The sequence below is a fragment of the Trichosurus vulpecula genome, chromosome 5 (assembly GCF_011100635.1).
Source record: "Trichosurus vulpecula isolate mTriVul1 chromosome 5, mTriVul1.pri, whole genome shotgun sequence".
NCBI classification, from domain to species: Eukaryota; Metazoa; Chordata; class Mammalia; order Diprotodontia; family Phalangeridae; genus Trichosurus; species Trichosurus vulpecula.
The window spans coordinates 121,850,862-121,872,945 of NC_050577.1; the positions used below are offsets into that span (position 1 = coordinate 121,850,862).

A 22,084-nucleotide genomic window follows, 5' to 3' on the forward strand; every position below is an offset into this window, starting at 1 on the left:
ACAGACTTTATTATTATCACTTTTTTGTCTTTCTTTGTGTCCCTAGTGCTTAATATGATGCCTGATATATACTATATGATTGCTAAATGCTTGTTGACTGATTGACTATTGCTTGTCCTGGGATACTCACTCTCCTTCATCTGATCACCTCTTCTATGATTCCCCATATGACTTCTATTTCTTCTTCCTGTGAACTGTCTGCGTATTTATCTCCCTTATTAGGCCATAAGCTCCCTGAGGACAGAGACTTCTTTTATTATTCATGACCCTTATGACATTTATTTTTATATAATAGAAGCTTTATTTTTTAATTTGCCTGGATTTGATTTCTTTCTGAGTGAATGAATTCAGGGAGATCTATCATGAGGTTATATTTTGACAGAATGAGTTTAAGAAACTATGTTCTCATTGGGGAAAAATGTACAAAAGTCCAGTCCTTAAAGGTAACCATTGATTACTTTATAATTTTGCCAAGGACAGGTGCTAATTTTTGGTATGAGAAAAGATCTCTTTCTGAGCACATCTTGCTTGTTAATCTCTTGGAATTCCCATGAAAAAAGTAAAGGTCTCTTATATGGGTGAAAATGAACTCAAGAATAATATTTTATTTACACTATGGTACTATCATGATATTGAAGGGCAAACATTAAAATAAATGTACATACATGCTTTTTAGAGGGCTTCCTGAAAATGGTGTGTGTTATCTGAATAAAAGTCTTTGTGTAATAGCATCCCAGTCAGGGGGTTATGTGCATTTCCTTTGCAATTACCAAAAAAAAAAAAACCCTGAAAAAAACCCTTGTCATTTTTATTCAATTCAACAGGTTTTGGTTTTGGTTTTTGTCCACATGTTAATCTACAAGGTATTGGAGATGTAGAATAATAAAAATAAAAGAGTGGTCTTTACTCTCAATGAGCTTATAATCCCATTGGACTTCTTTTTTTTTAACTTTTAAGGTACTTATCTTCTACTTTAAGATAAAACTCTCCCAAGAAGATTTCCAAGAGTAACAGACAGAAATCTTCCCATTTTTTGTACATTTCTCTTGGAAACACTATTTTAGGAAATGGTAACCAAGGTCCAGAACGTATTGATTTTCACTCTGAAATTCATGGGGGCAGGGCAGGTATCTTATCAAACTTTTTCTTTCACTCATCATCTGACATAATGTGCTTAATGTATATTTGTTGAAATGAATTTGCCAGTTACCATGCAACAACACTTTTAGGATAGAATCATTGGATTTAGAGCTCGAAGAGATCTAAGAGATCTTCTAGTCCAAACCATTCCTAGCAAAACTGAAGACAAATGAGATCAAGTGACCTGATTGAGAAACGACACAGGTTGTAGGTAAACTACTTTACAAAGCTTCTAATGCTGTATAAGGAGATTTGGTGGTGTGGTGGTAATAATTATCAGAGCCGAGATTCAAGCCAACATCATATAATCATAGACATAGGTATTAAAGGCACCTTCTGCCCAATGGTGGGATTCAAATAAATTAACAACTGATGCTCTGTCCCAATGACTGTTTTAAGTACACAAAAAGATATACTGAAAGGTAGTTTAGTATTTCATGCATTTAATAGTCAAATAAAAACAACAAAAGAGGTACACAAAACTAGATTGTTATAAGAAAGAGTTTTAAAATATTAATGAAAAAATAATAAATCATACCTGATAAAAACATTATCTTTATGGAGCAAAAGCAGCCACGTGACCACAACAGCCAATGTTGGAACATATGCAGAACCAAAACTCATTCTACCTATTCTAACTCATTTTTTCTTCTACTTCCCGAAATAGGCGATAAGATAACCCTTGAAATCTATATTTCTGTTGGTTCATTGTGTCCCAGCTTCCTATTGGTTTCACCGTTCAGAGAATACCGGTGCGCTCATAATCCTCACAATCCTCGGGGGAATTTGGGGCGTAACACAAAGGGGAAACAAATGACAGCTTGTCACCTCTGGTTGTTTGGCCCTTTTTCTCTTTACATTATATGTTTGTTTACTGAAGTAACAAAAACAAGGGAATTAAAATGTATTATTTCATTAAAGGTATAATGAGTTTTAAGAAATGAAAAAATAATTATTACATGCATAGTTCCCGTAATTTTTTTTTCACCTATTGACCAAACGTATGTTACTATGGGCACTTAGAAAATGCTGTTGCGCAGATGAACTTTAAAAAAAGAGGTCGAACTCAACATAAAATTAGATATCGGTTCTGCCTAACCAGTGCGAAGTGGGTGAATCCCACCACTGCTTCTGTCCCTTAACAAGTGAGAAAACTGAGGCTCAGAGCACCCAAGTGACTTTCTCAGTGTCTTATGGGTAAAAAGACATAGCTAACTATAGTCTGAGTCAGTTTATAGAATCGTAGCTTTAGAAGATATAAGGTACCTTAGAGTTCTGCTAGTCCATCTTCATTTAATTTTACAGACAAAAAAACTAAGTATTAGAAGGGTTAAATGACTAGGTCAAGGTCTCACACATAGTAAAAGGTAGAGCTGAGATTCGCCACTAGGTCTATCATTCAGTGCTGTGAAACCCAACATTATTAGAGCATTGGTGTCAAGAGTTGATTCTCTGAAATAAATATTTAACTTGCTCTGAACTTCAAAGAGTTTTCTTCCTGGGTTCAGAAGAGAGCTGAGGAAGGAGTAAGGAGAGAAAGAGAATCTTCTGGTCTCACATCTCTCTCCCTCTGGAGAAGCTCTGTCTTACAAAGAGGTTTGTCAGCCAGGCTGCTTTTGTATTCTCTTCCTATATGTTTGTTTATAATCCGAAAATGAAACTGAGGTACAGAAGTTTAATTGTTTTTATAGAAACTTTGTCTAATAAACATTACTGCCTTTCCCACCCACATTTTCAGGAAATAAGAAATAAAAAAGAGTACTTGACTTTAATTAAGGACAATTGGAGAGAGGCAGACTCCTAATGTGCATACAAAAACGGAGTATTGCATACTGTTTTCACCTTTAATGGATGTTGCTATGTAGTGTGCTCTTGAGAAAACAGTACTGTGATTTGCCTGCCTGCCAATGAAGCTTGCTAACATTTCTTGTAATGTTTTTTTTTTTCTCCCCTTAGATGTACATCCAGACAACAACACTTACCGTCTCCATGAGTTTAAGTGCTTCGGTATCTCTGGGCATGCTCTACATGCCCAAGGTTTATATTATAATTTTTCACCCTGAGCAGAATGTTCAGAAACGGAAGCGGAGCTTCAAGGCTGTGGTGACAGCCGCCACCATGCAAAGTAAACTGATCCAAAAGGGAAATGGCCGTCCAAATGGCGAGGTGAAAAGTGAGCTCTGTGAAAGTCTAGAAACCAACAGTAAGTCATCCGTAGACTTTCAGATGGTCAAGAGCGGGAGCACTTCCTAATAGATGTACGTTCCATGCAATCCTGTTTCTTTCTTGTAGACTGGGGGATTTGCTGCATGGGGGCAGAGGCATGCCAGAATTTATATGCCACGTTTGAAAGACAGTTTAGTATGATGGAAGGGAACTGGAAGGGAATTTAAAGAGCATTTAGCCCAACCTCTTCTTAACAAAAGAGGAAAGTAAGGCTCACAGAGCTATAGTAACAGCTCCAAGGAGACACGATTATTTAAAGGTAGAGTTAGGACTAGAACCTGAGTTTCTGATTCTTAATACAGTGCGCTTTGCTCCAGGCCATGGCACCTTTCAACTAAATGATTTTTATGTCTAGAGGGTATTCTTCAGAGGCCTCTAAATCCAGGAAGCATATGCCTTCCCTTGCTATATAATTACCATACCACACTCTGCTCTTGCTAATTTGGAACATTGTAGAGTTTGAGATGTATCAATATAACTCCATGGGTAAAGAAAAAAATGCTTGTTAACCAATTAAATGCTTTACTGAAAACTAAATATTGAACACTAATAAAACTATGTACATTTTTAATAATCATTTTCAGCTTAATTTCAATGGGTAAAATAGTACTTTGTTTTCTTTTCTCTCCTATGTCTCTTACTATTGATCACCCCGACTTGATTTCCCCAACCAAGTGGAAGCACTCCCTTATAACAAATATGTATGATTAAGAGGGGGGAAGCATTTTAGAACCTTTCAAAAAAAAACATTTAGAATATTTTAAAGAATATTTCATAGTGGAGTATAACCCCACTTATAGCTTTTACTTCTATCCTATGGCTCCTTGTAATAAAAAAGATAAAATAATAAAATAACCAGCATTTATTTAGCTCTATTGACCTTAGTATGCAGTGAAAAGTATTTGTTAACAGGACTTCTGGGGAATAATGATTGTTACCTGGTCAATAACTCTATTTAATGTAACTGTTCATTCATAATGCCCTAAGTGGTCTCCTGCCTTTGGCTTTCTTTTTTCTTACTCCAAAGTTAGATTAAGTGACTTACTCTGACATTAATTAATTGATATCAGCATTTAAATCAACATCATGCAAAAGCTCAGTGAGACAGAAAGGTAAATCCTTCCCTTAAAGCTCTCCCCACAACTCACCTACTTCCTCTGAAAACTAACCTACTCAAATAGCAAATAGGACCAGCAACAACCCTGAATCTGAGAGAGTATGTTTTAACTGCTCTATCCCAGTTAACTCCAGATTCTACTTGTGGGATAATTGATTTGTATTCAAGGATATAAAAGATGTCCATTTCTGGGAAAGAATTATATTCCTTGTGTCATACTAGAGTTAATGGGTGACGTAAGGAAATAACAGTCAGGGCCTTTGCCTTTAAGTAGTTTACAATCTTGATGGAGAAACAATTTTCTCTTAATTAAGATCAATTTTTAGGGCAAATACTCTTGCATCTCTGGAGTTCTCTAAATTACTTTGGATCCTTCTCTGCCTCTCTGACATAAGAATGAGGAATGCACTTTCTTTAACTAGCATAGTCATCAAATATTTGTTTACCAAATCTACTCATGTGATACCTGGTGATAAGGAGAATATTGTTTATTCGTATAGCCCAGGGGTGGGGAACCTGCAGCTTCCAGGCCACATGTGGCCCTCTAGATCCTCAAGTGTGGCCCTTTGACTGAATCCAAATTTCACAGCTGCCGGTTCCCCACCCCTGGTATAGGCCCTATTGGCAATTGGCAAAACACCTTTGAGTCTCATTTTGATCCACACAGAAAGATAGCGACCAGCTCCTTAGTCTGATCTTCTATATCAAGGAACATAACAAATTTTAACTATAATTTTACTAACTATTCTGGTACCTGTTTTATTAGACTTCTTAGAAAGAATGCCCAGCTTCTCTCTGCTTTCCAGTAGAAAGAATATATATATATTAATATTGCTAGAAAATCCAGGCAGCATATGGATTTTACCCAGATTTTCACAAGGAAAATAGTGTATAATGACAGACTGTTGAGGGGTGAGGGTTAAATGGTTGGGAGGAAAATGATTTTGCGTAGTAAGCAGCAACAATAAGAGAGTTCATTAGTCCCATGATTGCAGGTGAACAGTTTACCACTAATGGATCCATTTTGGTTCCTAGCTTCTTGTGTGCCCATTCACTTCTATTAGAGTTATTGGTACTACATTCTTATGTGTTGGGAAAGAATCGGGCCTGGTATTTTTATATCTTGAAAGCTTTAGTGTGGGAAGTTAAAACTACTCATAGGAAGCCAGTAAACCACATCTGGCAGGTTATTTTCTTTTGATTCCTGGTGCTTCGCTATATGACTCACTGGAGTCACTGATGGTGTCTTCCTTATAGCATCATTTCATAAAACTTCATAAAAAAGCTTTAAGGATGAGAGTCATACTAACTTTCAGTGGATGTCAGCATTAGCCCTCTCTGCCTCCCCTATGAGATGTAGTGGAAACTGAAATATCAGTTGTTATTTATTTTTAAAAGAATAAATGGCTTACTGAGGTGGAAAATTCCCATTATTATCCAGGCTTAATTCCCCTTGATGAAAACAAGCCTTATGGGTTTTATGATTTTTCTATTATTCTCTGGCTATATTGAATGGAAATTATGCAGCATAAATGTGTTTGTGTATTTTCTTGGAGAGCTGGCAAATTCTGAGCTTAAATGGAGGACAAGTCAGTAACTCTCTGGAAGGATCAATTTCTTACTTTTGGAAGGTGAATCAAAGAGAGAAAACATGCACCAACATAAAAAAATACTGTCTGAGGCATCTCCAAATAACGTATCAATGATTAGAAAGTTCATTCACCTCCTAGTAGAACAGTTGGCTTCTACATAGGAACTCTAGGTAATTTCTATTTAAAATGGGGAAGGGATAACATAGTGCAATATTTGAGCCCTTAAACATTTTAGGCAGGGACCCTCATCTATCTAGCAAAGAGGCGTTTCCTTCTCTATAAAAATATAGACTATTTTTTGCCCATGTTTGGAGACTAATATAAAATATATAAGTTACGGTATCTTTGTGTATTTTTCCTGTGCTTTCTGTATAGTATTCTATCCCCTTTCTCTTTTAATCGACTTCATATATCTTTTTCCCCAACATCAGATTTTCTGAAACTTCCATGTAATTAATATTCCAGAACTTCATCTTGCTTTTCTACCAGTAATGTGTCTTATGGATATGAAAATAGAATTGATTATCTTGAAAACCTTGGTCACTCCAATGTATGCACTCCCTAATGTGATTAAGTGAAGGAAATAATTTCCCATATATCCCCAAACTCTCACAGTCAAGTCTTAATACTCCAGTTTGTGAATTATCCTTGCCTCTTTTTTTTTCTCCTTTAGCTTCATGGCTTTTGCCAATTCATTTTCTGATATATTCCATTCAACTTTGCTCAAGAACTTTTTTCTGTTCTTTCCTTTCTTCCTTCCTTCCTTCTCTCTCTCTCTCTCTCTCTCTCTCTCTCTCTCTCTCTCTCTCTCTCTCTCTCTCTCTCTCTCTCTCTCTCTTTCCCTCCCTACCTCCCTCTCTCTCTCTCTCTCTCTCTCTCTCTCTCTCCTCCTTCCTCCTCCTTCTCCTCCTCCACCCTCCCTTCCTCCCTACCGCCCTCCTCTCTTTTCTTTTTGGTGATGAGGGGGATAAAGACACATCTTACCTATTTGCAACTCCTATATGAATTTTTGGAGAAGAGAAATTGAAAATAATCCTCTTTAATCGGTGTTTCTTTTCTTCTAATTCTCTGAGTTTAGCACCAATAGTTAAAAATTGGCCATATTGAAATTCCTTCCTTTCCCCACCTCTACTTTTAAAAATGAAATTAAGATCTTTTTAAGAATGCCCAGGCGGAGAGACCTCAAAGATATAAACCTTCTCAAGTCACAAATAATACATTTAAGGCAACTGGAGGCAGAGAGGGAAACTATATTATTTGCTGAATTTGCAGTACCCTACCTTTGACAAGAAAAGGTCAAATACGGTTTCATGGTCAGGGTCAGAGGGGAGGTAGAAACAAAGTTCTGTGTGTAAGAATTGTATCAACAATGCCTAATTAACAAATGCTGTGTATGGCATTCCTGAAGCTATGTTCATGCATAATTCATGAAAACAGCTGCTGCTGGAAGTTGATTTGTTCTCTCTAGCTCATGAACACAGTGTGGTGCACACAAGGAAATACATATTTGCTATACTCCAAAACTGATTTTCCTATTAGCATATGAATCTCCACTGTTGAAAATCTCCCTGGTAGCTCATCCTTATAGATTTGGTCCATTTCTTCCTTGTAATGTTCCCAAAGTAAAGGCTCAAAGAGGCGCGAAATATTTGTCATCCCCAGAGTTGGTCCCACATAATTTGGTTAGCTTGGAAATCCTTGAAAAAGTCCAGGCTCTAAAAACTTTTCAAACCATCTTTTGCCCACGTGATTTATTGGTTTTACTTTTCCCCATAAACATTTTTCTACTACTTATTCAGATCCCAATAAATTTTAGATTTTTTGCCCCTGAAGATCACTTGTACTAGAAAAAAAGGAACTCATGGGATTTGTTCATATGTATCTATGAAATAAGAGAAATGTATACCTGGAAATGTCCATAAGAGATCATCTAGTCTAGTCTTCTCATTTCACATATGTTGAAAAGGATGCTTCAAGTTTTTAAGTATCATGACCAAGGTCTTGATTTCTAGTGTAGCATTCTTTCTATTATACTTTACCACCTCCATTACTTTATGCTCCACACAGTAGCTAATGTCAGTCAAAAACTTGAAAAATTGTGTTGCTATCTAATCTAAGGGATTCTTCCTAGTTGCATAGTGGTTAGAAAGTGAGACTTGGAGTCAAGAAGTCCTGGATTCAAATTGTGCCTCAGACACTTCACTGTGTAAATCTGGGCAAGTCATTTACCCTTTTTCATCCTTAATTTTCTCACCTGTAAGATAATTACAATAGCAACTACCAGATATGTTTTTGGTAAGATTTAAATAATATAACAAATGTAAAGTGATTGCTAAAACTTCAGGCACTATAGAAATTTTTTCTGAGTCTGATTTCTAAGTATAAAATATAAAACTCATTAAATCCAAATAAAATTTAATCTACTTTAATTAACAATTAGTTGTGAAATAATAAGTATCCTGCTTCGGGCTTTCTCCAAGGCATTGTCTAACAGCAGTAGTTATGGAATGGATCTTTGGGCTTTAGGATAAACTGGACTCTGTTTCTGTCCTCTATGAACTCTAAGCCAGCTTAATCTTCTCTAGAGCTAGGGATGATTCCCCTCATGCTTGTTGCAAAAGATCTTTCAGTTTCAACCTGGTCTAAAAGGACCAAGATTTGCCTGTGTCAGTATAGGTACCCTGTGAGTGGACCTTCAAATTGTCATTTATTAGTATAACCCTTCCTCCTCTTCCTCCTCCTATTAGTATTAATATTACTTTCTACTGCTACTACTCCCTACTTATATTACTCTTACTAAAACTATTACTACCACTTACTATCACTTACTGTTGCTGCTGCTGCTGCTGCTACTACTACTACTACTACTACTGCTGCTGCTGCTGCTGCTTCTACTGCTTCTACTACTACTACTACTTTTGGTACTACTACTAAAATATCTGTCATCCCCAAAGTTGGTCCTACATAATTCCACTTGGTCTCAGCTCTTTGTCTATTTTAGAGGTCCTATAAATAGGTATTCATGTCTTGGGAGTTATAAAATAGTACCCCCCTCCCCTTTTTGTATTGGGTATATATGGAATATGTATTTGAACTATATAGCTGACTATAGTTTAAATAAAATGTTTATCACTGCTCTACCAGGCCACTCCTCCTTAATTGGTTCCTGTGCAGCTAGATCCCACATGGAAGAGTAAATCACATATCATGTTACTTGTTGCAGGATGATTCTGTCCTTATCTAGCAGATAGAGCAACAAGAGTCAGAGGATCAGAATTGAGTCCTGTCTCTGCCAGTATACCAACCTGGTAATTAAACTTTTGAAGCCTCAGTTTCTTCATCTGTAGAGATACTAATTCTTGTCCTTTTAACCTCATTGGTTAAAAGGATATTTACACACATATTTACATTTCACATATATATGTGTAAATATACATATACATATATACACGCCTATACACACATGCATGTTACATGTGAAAACATTTTATAAAATGCTTTAGAATTATAAGGTGACATTAACATTTTTGTTATTATAATTAAAGAGAGGCCAATTCAAAAATATAGGAATAAGATAGTTATAACAAAAGTAAGAAGCAGGCACTGATTTTCAAGTTGAGGAGGAACATCAACCAAAATTCCTCTGAGTTCACTTTTGTATTGAAGAGTACTGGATTTGGAGTGAGAGGACCTGGTTCAAACCTACCACTCTCATTTCTTGTATGGGCTTGAACAAATCACTTTACCTCCTGAAATCACGGTTCCCTCATTAATGAAATAAGGGAATTGACCTTGGTGGCCTCTATGTTTGCTTCCATCTCCAAATCTATAATCCTGTGAGCTTATGTTGTGTCCCCTAAGATTTAAGATCTTTTAGGTTAGAGTTTGTTTTATGTGTTTGTAGCATGGGGACTTAGCACAGTGATTTGCACTTAGGAGGTCTTTAATAGACACTTGCTGAATTAAAAACACACATTTATTGACTTCCTACAACATTCTCAACAGTGATTGGAAAGTGTGAATAAACTAGGCAGAGGAGTAAATATACCGTAAGTAAGTAGGAAAACTTCATTCTCTTGGTATGAAGGGTATATCTTTTGGACAGTCAAATGGTAAAAACTCGTGCTACTGTTGGCCACATTGTTAGGCTATCTCACACATTGAGAAAGTATTTCAAAGTTACACAGTATCAGCTTACAGCTAACCAATCTCTTGGTAACTAGATTAGCCTCAGAAGATTAGGTCATATAACTTAGGTATGCGAAGATGCATAGATTTTCAGTTGAGGTAGTAGATGTACTCAATACAGTTGAGTTGTGTAATACCATACAAATATGAGATGTATTAACCGTCACTTTTGCATGAAGGCTGCATGAAATTGTGCTTAAATGTGTACTTTATCCCCACACAAGGTTTGCAACTTTATGAAGTAAAAAACATTTAAAAGCCATCTCTGAGTAAAACTGAATTCAATTCAGCAATCTTTTGTTCTGTTAAGTGCCTACCTACTATATGGGAAGCACTGTGATAGGTGCTGGAGATACAAACACAAAAAAATGGAAATGTCTGCATTCAAAGAGCTCGCATTCTACTGGAAAGATACATGTACAGAGATGAGTAAATACAAAGTATGCACAAAGAAATTACCAAATAATTCCAGGTTTGCTTAAAGAGAACACTAACAGCTGGGGGGGGGATCATGAATTACTTCCTGTAGGAGGTAACGCCTGAGCTTAGAAAACAGTCACTTTGTTTAAATCCCTTCAGTTCTACCCAACCTGCAAATACACAGGTGTTATTTCACTTTAAAATGGGGAGAGATATAATATTGCCACATTTGGACAATCATACAAATATTTGAGGAAGAAAAGGCCATGTGGGTCTTCCATGAATACTTCTCTATTTTTGATCTGTTGCTATTGCTCAAAAAGCATACATTATGACATTCATGAATCTCAGAATAAAACTAAATATATATTACATATCATAATGTTTTAAAATAAAGGAGCAAAAGGCAAGAAAAACAGCGTTGGTGTAATAAGTATTGTTGCTTATTTGGAATCTGAAAATCAAACTAACCAAATAATGCTCTCAATTTGTTTTAACAGCTTCCTCTACCAAGACAACATATGTCAGCTACAGCAATCATGCAATCTGAAGAGAGAAATGAAATCAATCTGAAGAGCTGCGGTATGTGAACTTAACAACGAATATGACACCACCAAAAACTCACTCTTGGAAATCTCTGTAGACTACAATCCATCAATAGTCAGTCTCTTAAAGAGCAAAAATTAATCACGAGCCAAAATATCGGTAATGGGGAGGAAAGAAATCTGTTTTATAAAATACAACCGATGGGTTTAAAGCTCAAGAATTGCTTACTCATGAGAAGTTTAAAAGAAATCACAAAAGGAAAACTAATGTTAGCTTGTGAAAAAATGCTGTTGAAATAAACCATGTCTGATGTTATTCTTGTAAGTAATTTTTTGTGATTGTGAGAACTCCCATTCCTGTCCTACATTGTTCAACTTGTATAAGACAACGAGTCTGTTTCTTGTAATGGCTGACTGGATTGAAGCCCTGGGTTGTGCTAAAAATTAATGCAATGGTTGAAGCATGCACATTTTTATACAAATAATTTATTTCTAATAATAAAGGAATGTTTTGCAAATGTTGAGACTTGTTTCGTTGCAGTTTTAAAGGCAGGGAGACACTTGTCTTCACAACTGGCCCTGTTCCCACTGTTGTTTAACTCTTGCTACAAAAGGCCTGGCATATTCAAGAGAATGTGCTTCCTTGAAGAATGTTCTGTTGGTGTGTTAGTGTATGTGTGTGTGAGAGAGTGTGTATTTTATTAAAATATCAAGAGAAGTTATTTGTATAAGAACTTGTGAATATTTCAAGGTGCCCATGATAGTTTTCACAGCATTTTCATTTTTTTTTAAATGATAATTCAAGAAGTAGCTCAAGTCAAAATGCTCTAGGTTCTCACTCTAATCAACAAATGATGAGTCAGAAACTTTTGTTTTGAGACTATATATCCTACTATGATAATCTAATTCTGAACAAGGTAAAAGTTTCACTAAAATTCCCTATTGTGTACCTAAATGCAAACCACCTTTGTGAAATAGAATATATGAAATTGAGTAGTATTAACCATTTCTTGTCTGGATTTCCATGTCATTTGTTTTCACACAACCCTCACTGAAACCAATTAAGTTATCAGCCCTAACTAGTACATTATCCATGAATACAGATTTAATTTATTTATTCCTCCAGAATGATTAAAGTAATCATGGTTCACATAATATGTCAGTGCTTTCTAATTTTCCCAATGAAAACATGCATTGGTTCATAGAACAGCATCATTAGGAAGAGGGAAAACATGGAAGCAATGTAAATAAATGTCATGCCAATAAAGCATACCAAGCTAGCTAAAAGAAGACTGCTAGAGGCTTTCAACCCTGTTGCCATTTCTGTGTTGGATTTCTCTATTCCATACCATTTTAACCATCCATCGAGTCAATGGGTCTCCATAATCGTTTTGTTAGTAATTGTTCTCTCTGCTGAATTAGCTTGGATGGCTCATTGATCTTCTTACAGATATAAAGAGTTATCCGTGCAACATATCCTCAACCCAGATATTAGAACCAATGCTGAATTACTTTATTTAATGTTCCAAGCCTAAAGTAGCCAAAGTTCAAATTTATGACTTAGTATCATTTTCTCAATCCCTTGACTGTCAGAGGGATGACTTGCCTTGAAATTAGCTTTCATTGACAATTAATTGAGTTTTAGCTGGTAGCATGCATACTTGTTGCTAGCCTGTATATAAAACAAAGATTTGAATGATTCTTTTTCAAATTCTTGATTAACTGATTGGGGTAACACCCATAGGTATGTTGATGTCAAGAGAGGGTATACCAAAAATGTAAACTCAACTTATATTTTAGTGTATCTATGTGTAACATATGTGTCCTCAGAACCAAACACTGACTAATATCTAAACAATGAAGAACAAAATTGGCATAAATTTTATATCAGATTCCACTTCTCTTCTTCAAAATAATTGTGTGTTAGCTTAAGAAATGTCTTTTGACTTGAGAGTAACTGAATAGTAAACATGTTTGTAGCACCTAATAGTCTGAATTTGCTAGGTCTTGCTTTTCACAGCAGCAACTGATTTTCTAACCCCTTTGTAATCCCCTTTCAGTAATTAATTCTTTATAATGAATGCAAAAAATTGGCACAGTCATGGAAAGGTAGAACAGGCTACTGGGTCAAATTTTTGTTATGATAGTATTGGAAATACATGTTTTGAATTGAGTATAATTCATGAAGTTTTCTTATTTTCTCTTCCCTTTCACTAGGAATAAGGGAGTCATCAACTTGCCATTAGGTTGTGTGTTTCAAAAGGCCACTTATAAGTCAATATTTAGGAGTTAGTGGTTAGGTTCCTAGGAAGGTCCTCCCACCCAAGGAAACACAGTTACTGATCTACAGTCATCTAAATTGATAACCAGAATTTATTGTCTTTGTGGGAAAATGTTATCTCGCAACTCTGGATTCTAGTAATATAGAATATGAATAAGCACTTCCTCCTTTTACTTCTCACAGTGGGAATAAGGGCCACCTTGCTTCCTCTGAATGCATCTCGTGTTTTAAGGATAGTATTAGGTACTATGCAGACAGCAGAGGATTAGAAGACAAGAATTAGTTCTGCATTGGACATATCAGTGGGGAAGGTATAGATGTACAGCTACGTCTTCAGTCAAGTGTTTGTTAGGAATTGGGCTTTATACATAATTAACAGCAAGCAGAGTTGTAAGAGAAAAGATTACCAAAGTATTGCTTAGCAATGATCTAGTGTTTTATTCTTACAATTGTCCCAGTGGACTGATTTCAGCATAGGAGCAACAATGTTTAAACATCCTGCTCTAAGTAATATTCAGCGAGTTCAGGGTATCATGAAATGGGCCCTAGATCCAGAGTGAGAAAATTTGGTATATAGAACTGCTTTGGCAACTGTTTTGTGACCTTGACCAAAGGACTTAAACTTTCTAGATCTTATTTTCCTCATCTATAAAATGAAACATTGGTGAATAAAGTGTCTTCTAAATTCTAGTAATTCTAAAAATTTTATTATATTAAGGCAGTAGGAATTAGTGCATGGGCACCCTTGAACAATAGCTGGTCCAAGCATTTTAGTATTTATTAGGACCTACAAATATTTAATGGTATCTAAGCAGATTTTTGTCTTCATCAAACAATAATTTTACTGCTATGCATAAACATTTATTGAAACATTAATTCAGAGGACAAAAATTGGGGATCATGTATGGAAAATCAGGTCATCTAGAAAATGTGGTATTACAGGTGAAATAATTAATTCAATCCAATTAAAATAGTGGTTTACTAACCCTCACAAGGGGCAGAGATATTATTTGAGAATTTTATTAACTTTTAATTACCTGTCACATGTCATGTATTGCCAATTTTGTCTGGTAGCACACACAATTGTCAACACTTTTCTATGCTGTCCCCAGTAGCAGTCAACTTATGTTGCTGATAAAAATGTCAACTCCTATTATTCCATCTTGTTTACTTTCTATCATTGTATTTATTCTGTTTCTTATAATTACAGACTGATCATTCACCAATCTTCTAAAAGTGGCTAACTGGTAATAGTACAACATTGAAGGGGAGAGTGATGAGTATTACCCCAAAGTGAAAGAAACTCTAATTGGATACAATCATTTAGGGATAATTCACCTGGCTGTCTCCAGATTGAGTTCTTTCAATGTAGAGATGAGAAGTAAAGGATAATCGGGCCACAACTAGATGCAAAGAATTATTTAAGAGACCTTTTGGGGGGGAGGATATTTTTGAATGCTCTATGTGTAGGACATTTGTACACTATCGAATGGTCAATATCTTGTTCCTCGGTAGATGCAAGGTAGTGCTACTTAAGGAATCCTTCTTTCCTGTCTATATTTCATCTTGCTTTGTTATATGGCATAACCTTTAATGAAATGATAACATGAGTCCCTTGAGCATTATAATTATTTTTGTTTAATTTAGTCCTTCTGAAGGCTTGCAGATTATTACTCTCACTGATGAACTCAGTCCAACATTAGTGCCAAATGCTGTAACTTTTTTGATGTGTCTGCTTGTACAGCGATAAGAAAAAAATTGATTTTTGAATCGACCGATTTAATGTTTACTAGCTTACTGCAGTGAGGGAATTTGTGTTGATCTGAAATTGGCTAATAGCCATGCTGTCCATGAAAAATCAGATATTGGGAATTAAATGCCCAACATATACAGGTCACTATGGGAAAGCCAGATTCGAAGTCGGATCCCATTCAGCAGCCCATTGAGGAAGGGGTGGGGAGAGAGTTGTAGCTCTAAGGAAGCAGACTTTTTTAATATTTTAGTTGGAGGAAGTGGGATGAGTTTTTTTTTAAATAAATACAGGCCCTCTTTGACAAGTTTGCCAGAAAGTAGCAGAATGGGCTTAGGGTCTGGTAAAAGAAAGATGGGGATTCAGGTCCAGCATTCCAGACCTTATCATAGTTCATCCACTCTCTAGTTCTTTTTTACCTCTCTTCATATGCCTTTCCAATTTTTCCAATAAAGTGTTGGGAGCAAAAATCAGAGGACTTGAAACCAGGAAATGACCTAAAGAAGGCATAGAATAAGTAGTTCTATATCATATTTGTTGAATTGTTGGCTGAAATCCAAAAACAGGCATCTGTATTGTGCAAACCTCTCATGGAACAAATAGTCTTGGAAGCAATTAGTTCTTTCTTCACTCTCTGTTCTAGAGGACTTGTCACCTTTTAGCAGTAATCATGGGATAATAAATCAAGACCTGGAAGAAACCTTATTATTAGTCTAGTTCAGTCCTCATTTTATAGATGATGGAAATGAGGACCAGAGAGGTCAAGTAAGTTTTCCAAGGTCAAACAGTAAGTAACAGAGCTAAAATTTAAATCCAGATCATGTGACAAATCCCCCACACTTTACATTAAAGAACCAAACCTCCCTTTGGAACTTTTAACTCCCTCTTCACATTTTAGTCCCTTGGGACAGGGAAAATTATTCCTACAGCTCTTCTTCCACATTTGTAGGGCTTTGAAAGACTTAAAATGTTGCTGCATAAGCCTTCTGTGTGTTGCATATAGTCAGCCCCAAGCCTGCTTCTGCCTTCTCCAGGATTCTCTGATTTTATCTTTGACAATGAAGGGAAAGAGGAGAAGGGAGGGGAAATTTTAACTGTACTTAGATCTTAGGGGAGGGGGGTCCATTCTCTTAACTAATTTTGGGGTTAAAGGTTTCCGTGCTAGGGAAGACAGTTTGTGCATCCGCTCCTTCACCTTGCTTATGCATACTTTCCAGAGAAGGAAAGAATATGCTAGATGTTAGGATCAACTTTGTTGGTTCTATTTTCTGAAGGAAGAACTGATAAGATGGTTGGAGCCTCCTCAGCCCCTATCTGAAGCTCTTCTCATCTTTGGGTGGTCAGGAGGGAGCAGGGGTTGCTTTGGACAAAATTCTTAGGTAGAGAAGTTTGTCTTCATTGACCTACTTGCCTTTCTTTATCCCTCTATTTCACCTTTTCCTTTGCCTCAAAGTGCCCAGTGCCTTCATGGTGACCTTTACATGCATAAAGCCTCCCAATTTCCTGCCCAACTAGACTGCTGTTCCTGCAGTTGACTGAGTTCCAAAATTATTTTGCTACAACTCTTTCCTCCTCATTTCTCCCCTTTCTCCACCCCTTCATCTTATCAGAGTTCTTATTCTATGTCCGAGAACTCAGTTAGCTATTAGGAAGAAAGCAATCTAAGCAAACCAATCACACTAACAGTTGGAGGATTTCCCTTTCATCTTAATTCTTAGGAGTAATCAAATTTTAGAAAATAAATGAATCTCTAATTAGTGGAATTCCAGACTTTATGAGGCAAGAGAACATGTGTGCTTTGGTCTTCTTGGTCTCTTGGGATATCACTTTTTAAAGGAAACTCAAGAGTATTTTCTTCCTTCTTTTCCCCTCCCTATATAATCATCTAAAGATGTTTTTTAGACAATAGATCTTGCAGCCCCTATTCCTCGGATTTCTTGGGGATTAGACTATGACTCACTGGTCAACCTTAGCTCTGGGTCACTCTTTCTCCTGGCTTAGAGTGATGTGTGTCTCCACAGCTCAATCCCAGTGATGTCATTTCTTGTTCTAGTGCTATAGGGTCATAGGGATGGGATTCAACTTCCCTGAACTTTGCTTCTTCAGAGTTGGTCAGAGAGTCAGAAGAGCTGGACTATAACTGACTCTTTAGTTATTACTACTAGGTAATAACTAAACTTTTTTAAAATATATTTTATTCATCAGACATGTATTGATCACTAACTCTGTATAAGCCACAATATCCACAGTCTGTTGTTCAAATAGCCAGATTATTTCTGGTACATTATTGTGGCAGAGTGAAAAGTGTGCTGAATTTGGAATCAGAGGACCTAGGTACAAATCAGGACACTGCCACCTACCAGCTAGGCAAGTAACTTAGCCACTCTGAGCCTCAGTTTCTTATCTGTAAAATGGGGGGGGGGATTGTGTTAGATGCCCTCTTGAGTCCTTTCCAGCTCTAAATATGTGATTCTATAATTTTATGATAATTTCCTGGAAACTTGAAAAAATAGAAGCAATGTTATATGCAGACCAGTAGTTAGGTGGGCAGCTGGAGGATGCTATTGTGTAGATCTGTATAGGCCCTCCTTAATTTCCAGATACAATAGATCTAATAGGATCCTGTACTAATAGGATCTCTAAGATAAGGTGACTTTGTATCCTGGACCTAGGAGTCTGATTAAATCAGAACTATCCACTTCCCCTGACTTAAGGACTTTGAGGAGTGACTAAATCAGGAGTATTTTGTTAAGTTTTGGACATCATATTTTGAGATATATGTGTGTATATATATATATAATATGTATATTTATTAATATATATATATATGCATATGTATGTATGTATTGGACATCTGGAAAAGGGCCAAACTAGGATAGTTCAGAAATACACAACTATGTCACACTAGGATTTGTTAAAGCAACTAGGTTGTTGAACCTATAAAAAAGAAGGCCTTGGAAAGACATGAGAGCTGTCTTTAAATAGCTGAAGGTCTATCGTGTAGAAAATAGACATACTCTGTGTCTTCTATCAGAAATAGGATCAATGGATAGAAATAAGAGGAAGGCAAATTTAGGCTCAATAAAAAGGAACTTTATAAGAACCAAAGCTTTTCAAAAATGGAATGCGCTGCCTTGGGGCTAGAAAACAAGTTCCTATTACTGGAGGTAATGAAGAAGGGTTGAATAACTATTATTCACAGGAGGTATTGAAGGGACTTCTGTTAAGATACAGGATGAGCTAGATGACCTCTGAGGTCACTTCCAACTCTGAGATTCTCTGGTTCAGGGCTACATTGCCAGGAAGGCATTGAACTGAGTGGTATGGTACCATAGGATTTGGATGGAGCTAGAAAGAATCTCAAGATGTTCTAATGAACTCCTGTGTTTTATAAATGAGCAAAGTGAGGACAAGAGAGGTTGAATAATTTGCCCCAAGTCACACAGGTAACTGAAGTGGCAAGTCAAGGATTCAAACCCAGGCTCTAAAATCTGTGAATCTATGAAAAATTGTCTTGCCTAGTTGTGTGACCTTGGGCAAGTTACTGAAGTTCACTGAGCCTACTTCCACGTGTCTAAAATGAGGGGATGGAACTAAATTATTCCAATTTGAATTTTATAACTAGCAATTCAAATCACAAATAATATAAACCGCATTTTCCAGACTGCCCATGAGCTACAGTTGTGATTTACCAGATGCTCCAAAATAAAATAAAATAAAATAAAATAAAATAAAATAAAATAAAATAAATCCCTAAACATCACTCAGAAAATCCCATGAGGTATTTAGGCAGCCTTTAAACTTCTTTCACATGAACCAATATGATATTCTTATTTTGTATTTAGAGTGCATCCTTCATCATAGGTGTGCAAGTTGCTTACAAAGATTCCCTTATTATTCAAATCACCTTATGACAGTGGGCTCTTTGCTGTGATCATGTCTTTGTGTACAAATTTCCACTTCAGTAACCAGTGCATGAATAGCATCTTGGGGCATTGGAAGTGATTATTACAACGTCCTTCAGACAGAGAGATCAAGACCCTGGGATTTTTAAAAATTCATTGTCATAGAGCTGTCCGGTCATTAAGTCAGAAATAGAACCTCAGCTGCCTCGCTGCTGGGTGTGCAACCACTCTGCTGGACTGCATTGACCCTGACCATAATCATCCCATACTGAACACAGTTATCACCTAATGACTATTTATTGGTCCATATAACCTTTGTACCATTGTCAGCAGAAAGTTGTCTGCGTCACTGAAGTCTCTCACAATGGAAAAATCTCAGCAGAGCAGAAAGGTTGAATTGATACAGAAACCAAAATACTGTTTCATTTCCAGACTAAAGCCTAGGTCCAGGGAGAGCCAGAGAAGCAACCCAATTCTAGGCAGCTGAGAGCTCTTCCTTGTTTAGACCATCCTCTTCTCCTAGCACCCAATTCTTTATTTTTTTTCTAGTGACTTGAAGAAGCAACAGGGAATAATGTATAGAAGGCTAGTTTTGAGTCAGGAAGATCTGAGTCCAAGTCCTTCTAATTTTTGTTGGTTGAATGACCATAAGCAAAGTCATATATAGGGCTCTAGGCAAATGGGTAGACTATGAATTATAGATGATGTTCCTTCCTATTGAATTCTACTCCCATGAAATCAGAGTGACTAGAATACATAATTCTTCATAAGACCCAAATTGTTTTCCTAATGTTTGAAAGGGCAAAGTATTTCTTCACCCCTTTCCTATGTTCTCATTTCCCACTATCACATAAAATGTGAGAAAAGAAAATGTGAGGTTCTATTTCTGACTTAATGACTGGAGAGCTCTGTTACAATGAATTTTTAAAAATCCCAAGGTCTTGATCTTTCTGTCTAAAGGACATTGTAATAATCCTTTCTTGTGCCCCAAGATGCTATTTATGCCCTGGCTACCAAATTGGAAACTTGCACACAAAGACATGATCAGAGCAAAGAGCCCACTGTCATGAGGTGATTTGAATAATAAGAAAATCTTTGTAAGCAACTTACACACCTATGATGAAAGATGCACTATAAATAATGAAACTACAGGACGCAGTTCCAGTTCTACAAAATTGAAATTCCAAACTTGAAGCTTTTAGACTCATTCGTGCATAGCAGCTGAATATAGTAGTTGAGAACATGCATCCTGTATCAGCAAATATTTAAGATCAAAAATATCTCCTTAATAATGGGACATTATGACTGCTAGACACACAATAAACTACAGTAGCTCAATGGAGGTTAGTGAACCAGGAAATTAGGAGGATTTATATGATAGACTTTAACTGCTCTGAAGAAGCCATAATAGATTATTGTATCCAAACACCACTTTTCCAAAAGTGCCTAAATGCTAATTTACACAGTGGGGCTTTTTAACTAACAGTGACTGGCATCTTCCAAGAGAAGTATTTTTTCTTTTTTTTCTACTAAGCGACAAGACATTTTGCACCTCTAAACTCTATAGTTTGTAAGTATAGTGAATATAAAACTTTCAAACTGCTATGCTTATGGATATTGTTCTGCCTGCAAAATATAAAAGCATCAGACTAACTATGGTGCATAAGAGAAAATATCTTTGGAGTATATTCCTTCATTGAATTCACCTTCAGAAATTTACATACCTGATATAGTGCCCTTAAACATCATTTTATCCATTAACATGCATTAGTACTTCTATTATTCAATGGAAATGCCAATTAAAAGCCAGAAAGAAGTTTCTTATGGTGTAGCAAATTAAAGACAGTTTAATTTTATGGAACAAAAAGATACTGCAAAATTCATCCTTGAAACACTTCAATATGAATTGTTTCTCCCCCCTTTTTCTAAATGGTAGCATAGAAGTTATCAACATGGTTATATCCTGACCAAAGTATTTTCCTTAAGTTTTTACTTTCTGAGTAGAATACAGTGAAGTTAATATATAATATGGTCACTTCCTTACTACAAAGGTTAGACATATGTAAGTGTATTGAAAGTCTCCTTAGCTTGGACTATGGGTTTTTCACTGAGTTAGTGCCTCATAATTCAGCCAACTGACCAAATTGTTATTTTAAGTATAAAGGAAATGGGATATGTCATACTAAATTTGCATGCATAGTGAATGGCTGAGATTTTTTTTAAATTTAAAACTTAAACTAAATGAAGCTGATAAAGATTGAAATAAATATATATTCTTGCTTTGGAATACTGTAGAGAAAGAGAAAATGGCATTTTTACAGTTGATTTCTTCCCCACCAATTTTCCTTTGACCTTATTTTCATTCTCTCTAGCTTAATTGGTTTTGAGTCTATCATTGTCATAATAAGAAAATGTCAAAGGAAAAAGAGGAATATTTGAATTTGTTCCCATTCTGTTCATCTACTTTCCCACTCTTTGTTGCTTTGTAGAAGCATCCATGGAGGGACCAAATGGAATTTAAGAATGTCAGAAACTCTTGATTATGGACTAGTAATCAATTCATTTCTCTGGACTCGCTCCTCATTGGTAAAACGAGTGTGTTGGACAACATGATCTCTCAGTTCCCTTCTAGTTTCAATAGTTTATGAGTTGTTCTCTTGTCTTGATAGGGAAGTGGTGGATTATGGGTATGAAATGTGGCGTTCATGATTTTGCTTGGTTTTTGATTAATAGTTTTTCTTTGTCCTGGTGGCCAAATTTCATGGTGGAGTACGTTGGGAAGTGATTGTGGTATGAAAAATGAAAGGTATCAACAACACATTTAAATTTAAAACTCTTTTAGTCCATTGGTTCCTCTCTAGAAGCATCCAATTTTCAACAAGAAGGGACTTTAGAGATCATTTAGTTTAATATCTTCATT

The 22,084-nt window shown here is 36.2% G+C and overlaps 1 protein-coding gene across 2 annotated transcripts in view; it reads left to right on the forward strand.

The window, feature by feature from the left end:
- Positions 1-11,266, forward strand: part of GRM8 (glutamate metabotropic receptor 8) — a 1,025,823-nt gene extending 1,014,557 nt beyond the window's left edge. The window contains exons 9-12 of one of the 2 annotated variants that reach the window (XM_036760198.1): positions 3,097-3,347; positions 6,068-6,076; positions 11,081-11,107; positions 11,184-11,266. In XM_036760198.1, coding sequence (XP_036616093.1) covers positions 3,097-3,347; positions 6,068-6,076; positions 11,081-11,107; positions 11,184-11,256 — 360 coding nt within the window. In that variant the 3' untranslated portion in view covers positions 11,257-11,266. The remainder of the gene's footprint in view (positions 1-3,096; positions 3,348-6,067; positions 6,077-11,080; positions 11,108-11,183) is intronic. The other variant, XM_036760199.1, reaches the window with a different exon arrangement.
- Positions 11,267-22,084: the final 10,818 nt, after the last annotated feature.